This window comes from Nicotiana attenuata, unplaced genomic scaffold, assembly GCF_001879085.1.
Source record: "Nicotiana attenuata strain UT unplaced genomic scaffold, NIATTr2, whole genome shotgun sequence".
NCBI lineage: Eukaryota > Viridiplantae > Streptophyta > Magnoliopsida > Solanales > Solanaceae > Nicotiana > Nicotiana attenuata.
In genome coordinates, this window is record NW_017671159.1 from 104706 (window position 1) to 116721 (window position 12016).

Consider the following 12016-nt stretch of genomic DNA (forward strand, 5'->3'; position numbering starts at 1 on the left):
CAGCAGCTTTTTCTTTTCTTTTGGGTCCGAATTCCATTCCATTAACCTTAAAAATGCACCCGAGGCCCTCGGGACCTTAACCAATTATATCAACATGTCCCACAATATCATTCAAACTTGTCCCAACCTTCGGAACACCCAAAATAACATCAAAACATCAAATCATCATCGGATTCAAGCCTATGAATCTCAAGAACTTCCAAATTCCATTTTTGATCAAAACCCCAACCAAACCACGTCCGAATGACCTCAAATTTTGCAGAAAAGTCCAAAATGACATAACGAAGCTACAACAACTCTCAGAATTCCATTCCGACCCTCAGATCAAAATCTCACCTATCAACCGGAATTCGTCAAAATACTAACTTTGCCAATTCAAGCTTAATTCTACACCGGTCATCACAAAAATATTCCGGACACACTCCTAAGTCCCAAATCACCTAACGAAGCTATCCGAACCATAAAATTCACATTTCGAGCCCTCTAACACATAAGTCAATATCTGGTTGACTTTTCCAACTTAAACTTCCTTAAAAGAGATTAAGTGTCTCAAACCTTACCAAAATCATTCCGGAATGACTTCAAATTTTGCACACAAGTCACATTCGACATTACGGACTTGCCCCAACTTTCTGAATCGCATTCCGACCCCGATATCAAAATTTCCACTTCCGGTCGAATTTTCTAAAAAAAAACTTCAAATTTCTATATTTAGCCAAATGACTTCAAAATGACCTTCGGACATCTGAATTCACTTCCGATCGCGCTTCCAATTCCAGAATCACCATACGGAGCTATACCTAGACTCAGAGTCCCAAACGGACATCTATAACACTGAAATGCCTTCCAACCCAAATTTATGAAATTCTTCTAAAATACCAACTTCAACAATATACGCCGAAATGCTCACGGGTTATCATAACCAAATCCGGACATACGCCCAAGTCCGAAATCATCATACGAACCTGCTGGAACTTTCAATCCCGATTCTGAGGTCGTTTACTCAAAATTCCAATCTTAGCCATTTTCTTCAACTTAAGGCTGCCGAAATAAAAATTTTCTTTCCAATTTGACTCCGAATTTCCCGAAATTCAACTCTGACCATACGCACAAGTCAATGTACCTGAAATGAAGCTGTTCGTGACTTTCAACTGCTGAACGACGCGCTAGAGATCAAAACGACCGATCGAGTCGTTACAAATACCAGCAGTTCTGTTTTGTATTTGTACAATGTATCAATATATTTAGCACCATTAAAAACAGAAACACACTATTATTTAATAATCAAAACATGTATAATGAAACATATTTAACACAATTGCAATATATAGCGTAAGTTGTAAATCTGTATTGACATTTGTAATTCAATTACTTGTGAGACTTAACTACTCAACATTTGTAACTCTATTCTTTGTGAAACTTAACTAATCAACATGACAACAAATGTAATAGGAAGTGTTATGTTTTCAACTATCTATTTTGGTCGATTCCTACATGTTTTTCTATTGTGGCCACCTTGTCCACACACAGAACATGAAAATGCCCTCTTAGACTCTTATTCTGAAGCAGGTTTGAGTCTTTCCTTTCTTGGCCTTCCTGCATTCCTCCTCCCTTTAGGTGGTAGGACCACATCTTCCATCACCTCTGTTGGGATTACCCATAGACTCTCATCTGGCATCGGATTCACTAGAAAGTTAAAAAGAGCAATACTGGCCAGGTTTCAGCTGCTGGTTCTTCAAAACCGCCCAAGCATGCGGACATGGAAGTTCATCCATTTGAAATTTTCCACAACTGCATGTTCCCTCTTCAAGGCACACTATGTTTCGTCTTACCCCTTCAAACACAGTATATAACTTCTCCGTAGCAGGCCTCACCTGCAAAAGTTAAAAAATGAAAGAACATTATACATTATTAGACAGAGATATACATCCTTATACAAGCAGTAAAATGCAAGTCAGCAGTGCCAAACATCATTATATTTGATTCATTTTACCGTCATTTGCTCCGATGCAATCAGATTTTCCCGAAGGAGTTTGTCGTACTTTTCGCCAAGCTCTGTAGATGTCTCAATTTCACTTTTTCTATTTTTGTTGTTCCACTGTTGTAGCAAATTTGTCATGTACTCCAGCAATCGCATTACTGGTAACTCTCTAGCATCCTTGTTTGCTGCATTAATTGACTCTGCAATATTGGAAGTCATTACCATTGACCTTTTCACTTTGGAATATGCCCTAGACCACCTTTCGTATCCAATTTCGAACAAGTAAGGCTGAACTCTCAGATCAATTTTGCACATCTCTGTCATATGGTACTCAAACTTCTCTACCGTGTAAGCTCTAGCCAAAGCAAAGAAGATATCCTTCAATTGTTTGTGTTGTTTCTTGAATGTGCGCTTTACATTCTGCCACAAGTGAAACATGTAAATATAATGTGGTACTTCTGGGTACACAGCTTTTGTGGCATTGAAGATGCTTTCATTTCTATCTGAAACTATACACATCCCTTCCGTAACTCCAAAAGTACCCTTTATCTGGACAAAGAACCACTCCCAAGATTTGTTATTCTCTGAATCTACAATTGCATATGCAAGTGGAAGGATTTTTCCTGTTTATACAAAATAGATATTAGGATTCAAACAATTATACAAATATTATACACAGTTATACATAATTATACAATTTTATACCAACTGCAAATTTTATAAAAACAGTAGTTGTGAAATCCTATACACTTTTATACATGAAACTACAAAATTATACAAATTGCAGAAACAAGATAGATGCAGTCAACTCACCAGCTTCATCCTGTGTGCAAGCAGTCAATATGGTACCCTTATATGCTGCTTTATGGAAACTTCTATCAACAACCATTATCGGTCTGCAATTCTCCCAGCCCTTGATAGATGCATATAGCGAAACATATGCATAAAAAAAGCATCCATCTTCTGATTTGTGCAACTTTGTAACCGTTCCTAGATTTGTTTGCTCTAACATATAAAAATACTTCGGCAACTCCTTATATGAATCACTAGGACTCCCTCTTATCATTGCCATTGCTATCTCTTTAGCTCTTCATGCTTTCATGTAGCTCACCTCAATTCCGTATTGTTTTTGTATGTCCTCTATTATGTCATTTGCGGTGTAAACTTTTTTTGGATTAACATACTTGTCCTTGACTATACTAGCAATTACACCCGAAGTAGCTTGACGTTGTGTTAAGTATCTTTCACCATAGCCGCATGTGTGATCATTATTGTAACTTCTCACTTTGAATATGTTTGCCTTGAAAACGGCAGAAGATTTGAAACTCCAAGCACAATTTTCATCCATACACATAAGGTAATACCTAGGATTAAAGATCGTTCAACTTCTAAATACACTTGTATACAAAAACATAACTACATATATACTAATTATACCTAGGTACAAATATATACTACTTTATACATATTTATACATATATATAACAGAATATACAATTATTTACATACCTTGTTGCGCTTGATCTCTTCACCTTGAATTGGAACCTTTCACGTACAACCAAGTTCTTCATCACAGTGACAACTGTCTCTTTATCCTTATAAACTTGATCTTCCTCAACAAATTCGTTCAATATATCATCTATTATACCCGTGTTTTCACTAAATTTCGTGTTTTCAATAAATTTGATATCAATAATCTCAGTGCTATCAATTGTTGATACATCTCTAGAATCCGAACTTGTACCAACAAAACAGCTGGAACTTGTAGCAACTACACAACTAGAACTTGTAGGAACCAAACGATTTTCATATATCTTTTTCACTGTCACAAACAAAGGATATTCAGTGAAATTCAAGTTTTTCTTCTTTAATTCGATATACACCTTCACACCTGTATCGTTGTAAGTCAGGATCGGTGGCAAACCAACATTTGGGAGAAAGTTAATCTCTATTGTGTTTAACTCACTATCGATCCTAATCTGTTCCGAAATAGTTGCAACTGAATTGTTGTAGGTGAATGTCGACTCGATTATTACATAATCGCTGACCATTGATAAACTTGTTTTCTTCCCATTCACCACTATGAAGAACGTAAACTGGAAAAATCTCCATCGAACAAAAAATGGAAACCAAAATTGAAGCAAAAACTAAAATTGCGCTGATTTGCAGCAAACAAATTTTACTTTTTGTGTTTGATTTGTTGTTAATTCGAGATGAAGAAGAAATTCTAGGGTTTTTGGAGCTGCATTCATGGGAAGATCTCGTTTTTGAAGTATTTGGGGAAGAAGATTGGAAAGAATATGAGAAAATACAGAAAATCCCGCTTTTTACTCCCCAAAAAACGGAATTAACGCTCCTTTTTCAGATATGGCCCTATAATTTTTGGGCTACTCAATTGTAAATTGAAATATGGGCTATAAAGCTGAAAAGGAGGCAGCCCAATTGTTTTAATATGAAATTTTCCCTATTAGGAATAGTCATTTAATTAAACAATTATTTAATTAATTCTCTAATATTTAGAAATAACTATTTAATTATTTTTTAATATTTATAACACTTTTCTAATATTTAGAATTTTAAAATTAACTAAAACTTTAATTGTTAAATAATTTATGATTAAACTAGGTATGGAGTCTTAATATTTTGAATTTAAAACTGATATAGTATGGATAATTAATATGCTTTTGCTTTGTATGAGGACAACTTGCGGAAAGAGTTCTTTTCTTTCCATAAATTTGATTGCTCAACGACAACTGTGGGTCTTATTTGGCTTTGCATGCTTTGGAATAGGAGTGACCAATACATGATTTATTTTAAAATCTTAAATAAATTGTAGCTTAATTTAGTTACTAGGTACTGTATTGCATATGATAGTCTATGAATCATCACATAATTTTTACACCAAAGCAATAAATTTTAATTGTGAGTATGCTTATACCGTATGTTTCTTTATATGACATAAAGAATAAAGTATAGAAACTCTTTATAGAATAATGAAGGTGACAAATATCTCTTAGACTAAAATTGTGGTTGATTATCCATAAGCAAAGTCAACCTGTGAGGAAAAAATCACTAACTTTTAATGTACACACAAAGTAATCATAGGCTATTTTTTATATATTTATTTTGAAAACTCAATACATTGTTTAATATTGTAGTTAAATAATTTTAAAATCTATATATTCATTAAATTAGGATTCGCGCGCAAAGCGTGTACCCGAAAACTAGTATAAGTTAAAATTAAGAGTAACACTAATTTCTTAACAATATTCGATTTTAAATCAATAATATGTTCACACTTCAATCATTACATTCTAACAGTGGCGGACCCAGGATTTTGAGCAAGCGGGTTCAGTAAAAAACGAATGTATCTAATAGTATAAGTGGTATTGGGTATGACAAGTAGGGTTTGATCATTTTATTATCCTTTTTTGTTCTTAATACAATCTAAAAATGAAGTCATTTTAAAGTTGGCACTCTATAATTTTAATAAACCTAAAAATATTTTATGAAGGTTAAAAAGATTATCTATCTCTATTTTAAGAAATTTGTCTATTTAATTTAACAATTTTTACATAAAAAATTCTAATTAACAAATACTTATTAACTCTAAGATATTTAAATAATTCTAAAGTTTTCCATGTTATTAATAGGAAGTTGTTATTTGCAGATAAAAGAGAACAGAAAAAGAAGTGTAATAGTAAAATGACAAAGGACTAAATTTGAAGGGCAAGATGATGTTTAATTTGAGACAAAGAATATCTTAGCTTTACGTGGCACACAACTGCAGTCCAAGCACGGTTTAAAAGAATTAATTGGAAAACGCCCCAAACGGGATTCGATCTAGCACCCCTTGCAAATTTTGAACCCGCTCGACCACTTCGACAATCGACTGTTTGTGTTAAAGCGGGTTCAAATTATATTTTGTACTATAATGTTTCTCTTTTAAATATAATTTATCAATATATACAATATAATTTTTTGACGAAACGGGTTCAAGTGAACCCCTTGAGACCAGGTTGGTCCGCCCGTGCATTCTAAGAATTTATGAGGATTTTGCGTATTTTTACGTCGATTATCAGTATACTGTAATGGATATTAGAGATGGCGTGGCCGTCACATGGGTATATTTCTCATCACGTGGTTGAGATCGCTGCGCAATTTAGCAATCATTTCTTTTCTTTGAAAACCAAACAATTCCCGCCACTTCCGTTTCCCGCCATAACATTTTCGAGCATGTTCTAACTCCACTCGAACATTCGAATACCTGCCGCACATGTTAGACTACTGTCGTCTCTGCAATCAAAAACCCAACGGAGAGAGAGATCGGCGGTGGAGCCAAAAAAATTTCCCGGCACGTGTTAACTCCGCCGGAGAATAAAAACTGTAACACGTGGCGTCTTTGCTAGTGATAGAGATACGCCCCTCCGTTACACACGGCGCAAGTTAGTACTCTGCATTTGCATCAATGCCGGAAACTGTAGACTACTCGAAAACCCAAAGGATAGTGCTCCTCATCGATCTGCACCCACTTCTCACTCTTCAAAACCCTAGCAGCCATTACCTCACCTCCATTCTCGTGACCTCCACGCGCCTCCTTACTTTCCCATCTCTCTCCAACTCGCTTTTCGCTTTCAAACTTTTCTTCTCTTCACTTTCCCCTCTCCGTTCCTCCTCCGCCGTTAATCGCTTGTTCCCGAACCTCTCCGTCGCTTCCCTTGCTTTCAACCACCCGTCTCAAACCCTAAATTCCATCACCGAAATCCTAAATTCCCTCTCGCTGCTGCCAATCGAATTAGAGGCGAATTATCCTAGGGCTTGTCACACTTCCGGTTCTCTTATCCAGCTAGTACATGATTATGCTTGGGAGTCTGAAATTGAGAGTCCTCCAGATAAGTTAACTGGTGAGATTCCTAAGATATCTCGAAATTTGGTTATTTTGTTTTCGCCTATTTGTAGATCCTTGAGTAATGTAGCTGAGTATATGAATGTGAATGTGAATTCTGAAATTTTTAAGGATGTCGAAGGTTTTATGGTCAAATTCAATGAAATTTTTGGTCTTGTGAGGAACTCTTTCTATAATAGAAGTATTCATTTTAGTTGGATCGACGTGAAAGATTTAATAAAGGAGGGAGAGAAGGTTGAATTTGTTGATGAAGGTGAATGGTCGTCCATGTTGGAGAATGGAATTAGAAATTTGGGCTGGGGGATTAGTTCAACTAATTCCATTGTTTTATGTTCCGCTCTGATTCCATTTGGATTGATATATCCTGAAATTGGGGCCTCGTTTGATTTTATGAAAAGCATTGGTTCATCTGATAGTAGTTCTGCGCAACTGAATCTTGAGATCCTTGATGTCAATGGGAAGCCTTTGGAATGCAAGTTTTGTGATCTCGAATTGCTCAATTTCACGACGTTGCCCAGGCTTAGATCTGAAGATATTCTGAATACACTAGGTTTTGGAGACAAGCGAAATGAAGGGTGTGATCGAGAAGAATTGTTTTGGTCTTGTCTTGGTGAAGGTTCAATAACGATGCATCTCAAGGCTGTGAAGAAGAACAATGTAGGGGAAAAAAACGAAGGATGCTCGTCTAGTTATGTTTTAGTGCAGGAGTCAACCAGATGCAAAACTAAATACTGTAGCGATACTTTCATTGATGGAGTCCTTGATGTACTATCTGGAGTGAAGGGTCAGCATGCCCCAGGAAATTCCCCAGTCATGTGGAAAATTCTTCTCAGTTTTTTGTATAAAGAAAGCTATTGTGCTTTAGTAACTCTATCTAGTAGCAATGGAAATGCAATAACGGGTGTCCTCAGGCCTTTGACAGCACAATTGGCTCTTCTTTCAAGCATAGAAGGTCATAATGTAAAAAAAGAAGCTAATTGTGGATCAAGCTCAAAGCAGATGAATGACAGACTCTATGGAAGCTCTAAGGAAATCAACAACTCTCAGGGGTTGATTGGCTCCCAAACTGAGTCTTCAACATCTGCCAATTGTGAACCACTAGGGGCCGGGAAAAGAGAAAAAAATAAAAAGTCTTCAACCCAGGATTTGAATTTGAGTTCATTCCTCAAGGCAGCATTTGAGTGTAATGATTTTGAGTTGGTAGAGCTTTGTTTTACCAGACAAATTGAGAAATCAAAGAAGCTGAAATTCTTGAAGTGCTGGATGAAACAGATCAAGAAGTCCAGCACCTGCTTGCTAACTGCTGCAGATTCATGTAAAATACAGCCGGAACAGCCACTGTCTATACATTTTTCCTCTGATTCAACCCTCATGCTGGAGGGAGATGCACCTCTGGTATACTCAGAAGCTGCAGAAGCCTTCTTCACCAATCTACCAAAGAAAATCCAGCATGGTCTACAATCTGGAAGAGACTTGCAAACTTTAGCAGAGCGACTAGTGAAGTCATCAGTACATGCATTATCTAAGAAGTATGGGACAGATGACACTATAGGAGGCCAATCCCGAATTCCAAAAGCAAGTGATTCATGTGCCAAAAGTGCCCTTCCTGAACTTATGAAGTTTCTGCTAAGAAAGCCCAAAGAAATGAAAGAGAAGCTGAAACATGAGGATCCCTCCTCTGAAGTATCTGATTTCAGTTCAACCTCAGAAAGTATTGTTCGAGAGTATCCTTTCATTAGTTTCTTTCAGCACTAGTTTATGAATTATTACATCTTAAATTCAGCTTTATCAAGTAAAGGAATTAATATTGTACTATAGTGCATTTTCCTTAATGTGCATAAGATTTGAATTGCAGATATTGCTTCGGATGGAAATCCTTCGATCAACCTTTTCTGAGAGTATTAAGGAGTCGTCGAAGCGGAAGCTTGTTAAAGAGATCTGCTCCTTTTTAGAGATCATTCAATACCTTGTTGAAGGAGGTATTCATGGTCGTGTTAGTCTCTATGATTATGTTGAACGCAATATTAGGACGAGGTAAATATTTTGCTTTGAAATAAAGAGGTTGTTTTTCTCTATAGTTATGACGATCTGATTCATGTCTCACGGCAAGTTTCATTTCTGTATTCCCTTTTTGGTGTTTGTCCTGACTAGAATTCAGCATGAGAAGTAGGTCACCTTTTGTCCTCTCAATCCTCTTATTTCACCAACCCCAATCATTTTCCCCCGTGTTTCCTTGCTTTATCCTATCAAGGTAAGTTAACAATTCTCTAAGATTAAACCTACTATAGCTCTATAGACCATCAAAGTATTATTTTGATATCATCATCGTGCTGTAGCTGTTATTTGACTACATTAGCATTCTGTTTCATGAACTTTTCTCATTTTTAGAATCTTCATTCTTCTCAAGAAACTTCAATTAGTCTTCTACTTTGTAGCCCTACTTTACCTATTAGGGATTTTTCCTGTCTGGTTTTAAGCAAAACCATGTTAAGTGTAAACTACTACAACATGATCAGCTTTTCATTTACTATAAAACTAAAGTCTGTTACACTGAACTTCTCAGATAACTCCATTGCTTAACTTCAGTACCTAGTTCATGAATTACAGTGTACAAGTTTCATTGTCTGTGCCATCAGAGTTTAAACCACTCGCTCTGTTATTGTTAGAACTGGCTCTTGTTTGCTTTTCATAGATAAGAAACTCATGCAGCGCCCTGGTAGTACTGTTACCTGAAATATAACTTACCCACATGATTCAGGTACAAGGACATTCTCGAAGATGTTGTGAATAGAATCTACACACAAATGGATCTACTTCCATTTGGTGATGAAGATGAAAAACAGCCCCTTCTATTCAACAGTGAGGACAGTAATCAGTCTTGGAGGGATAAACAAGATAGGTATGAAACGGCTGAAGCCAACTACACGCGATCAGCAGAGGATGAGTCTTGCCAACCACCAGAAGACGTTGGTGAGAGCTCCCAAGGGATTAAAGTGGGGGATCATGCCCGCAAGTTAAGTGAAGCTCGTGATAGGAGAGAGAAGGCTCGACGATTTGGATCTTTCACAAGGATGCCAGATCTGCAAAGAGTTTGGGCCCCGAAGCAGCTTAATGTTGTAAAAACAAAGTGTGAAGAGCAGAAGGAACTGAAAAGGAAAGAGCGGAAAAGAGGTTACGGAAGTGTAGTATATGAGACACCAATGAATGGAAAGAACTGGTCATCCTCTCAAAATGCTGGTGATGAGGATGAAAAGCTAAAACAGAGCTCTTCTTCTGTTTCCAAGGCTCTCTTTCAGGATTGATGATGACAAGTTGCAGCAGTATTGTAGCTATGACTCTCATTAGAGGAATACTGTTGTAGCGAGTGAAGCATGTTGTTTCTAATTAGAGAGAAAAGCGAAGCATGTTATTTAACTTTGTTGAATAATTTTGTAGATATAGAAAACTTTCCTGCACTGACAGGAAAATGTTAATGACAACAACTGGTTTTCCTCAATTAATGTAGAAATTGAGCAGGGCTAGTTGTCATCACTGACAGCTAACTAAAATGCAACTGGTAGCAATATCACTGGTTTCCTTTCATACGGCGAGGATAGGGCACATAAACCATATGTACACAGCAAGATGTCGATAAGCATGTTTTCACTCAACATGTAATAATACTCTGATGTGGTAAACACACAAAAGAAGTGATAATTTTTCCTTGCTTTGTTTGGAAAGTAGAGAAGCTAAAGTGGAAATAAGAAAAACAAGGTAAAATGATTTTCTCTCTTATTTGTTGAAGTTACTAGAATAATAGGGGTTCTGGAAAACAAAAACATCGTTAGAGAGAGAAATCCCTTTTCCTATTTGGAAACAATTTACCTTTTTGCAATGATTTATAGCCACACAAAATATATGTGCCTTATTTTATACCACAAGTTCAAAAGTCTTCTTTCTTTTCTTATACTCCGTGCCCGGTCAAATAGGTTCACATAAATTGAAACGGAGGGAGGGAGTACTTTCCTTTGATTTTCCTTTTGCACGACCACTTAGTAAACACCTTATCTATCTTTTTCTGTAACTAATACCCCACTTCCTTTGATTTTCCTTTTGCACGACCACTTAGTAAACACCTTATCTATCTTTTTCTGTAACTAATACCCCACTATTTTGTCGAAGTGGCAAGCACTTATTTCGTAAAAGTCTTGCATCCTATTGTACTTTTATTTTATTTAGAGCTCGTTTGGACATAAGAGTTTTTTCACCTTTTTTTCTAAATCAGCGTTTGGTCATAAAATTTTCAATTTTTTTACTTGAAAATGAATTTTTAAATTTTTCTAAAATTTAAAAAATCCAAAAAAACTGTTTTTCAAAAATTAACTCATATCAGTCACAAAACTTCAAAAACAACTCAAAATTATACTCATGTCCAAACACAATTCTAATTTTCCAATACCATATTCACTTGATTTTTTCTTCATTTGAAAATTTACAATTCTTATGTCCAAACGCCCACTTAATCTTTTTAAACATTTTAAAATTAATTTTGGAAAAAGAATTTACATTTTTTTCTTCTAAATTCATTTCCAATTGCCTCTCTGCCCTTTTCGGGGTAGGGGTAAGGTCTGCGTACACTCTACTCTCTCCAGACCCCATTAATGGGATTTTACTGGGTATGTTGTTGTTAAATGGAATTTTTACTTCCTATAGAATAGGTTAACCCCCTATTTATTTAAAATAAATACCATTTCAATAAATTACATCCTATAGATATGTTATATGATTTATAGCAAAAATTCTAATTTTGGGTATCTCCTACACTTAAGCCATTATACACGCTATGTTTAATTTCCCTATCTCCATTCTCAGATTCTCTCTCTCATGGATACCTTTTTACATACAACTTCTCAATACAAGTTTTCCCCTTTCTCTCTAAATTGATACTTCCAAATCCCCTGTAATCGCGGTTAAAATTATATTGCTCTTATTCACAACGCAGCTTCCTCCTTCCCTAATCTCGGGTAAACCCTAAAGCTTCATCTACATTGTACTGGCTTGTTTCTATAAGTAGTGTGGTTAGCATATTTTTTTTTTGATTTTTCGCCATTTTTGCTTGTTCTCAACCTCTCGACCAACCAAATTGTATC

At 36.0% G+C, this 12016-nt stretch overlaps 2 protein-coding genes across 2 annotated transcripts; one reads left to right on the forward strand and one right to left on the reverse strand.

Annotated features, from left to right (window-relative positions):
* Positions 1-1694: 1694 nt before the first annotated feature.
* On the reverse strand, positions 1695-3053 carry LOC109206331. Its single transcript, XM_019369151.1, has 4 exons — positions 2795-3053; positions 2687-2689; positions 1994-2604; positions 1695-1874 (listed from the first exon to the last, which is right to left on the reverse strand). The coding sequence occupies exons 1-4, from the start codon at positions 3051-3053 to the stop codon at positions 1695-1697; spliced, it is 1053 nt and encodes a 350-aa protein (XP_019224696.1).
* A 3145-nt stretch (positions 3054-6198) lies between these two features.
* Positions 6199-10383, forward strand: LOC109206342. The gene is made up of 3 exons (XM_019369165.1): positions 6199-8611; positions 8730-8921; positions 9646-10383. The coding sequence occupies exons 1-3, from the start codon at positions 6450-6452 to the stop codon at positions 10187-10189; spliced, it is 2898 nt and encodes a 965-aa protein (XP_019224710.1). The 5' UTR covers positions 6199-6449; the 3' UTR covers positions 10190-10383.
* The last annotated feature ends 1633 nt before the right edge of the window (positions 10384-12016 follow it).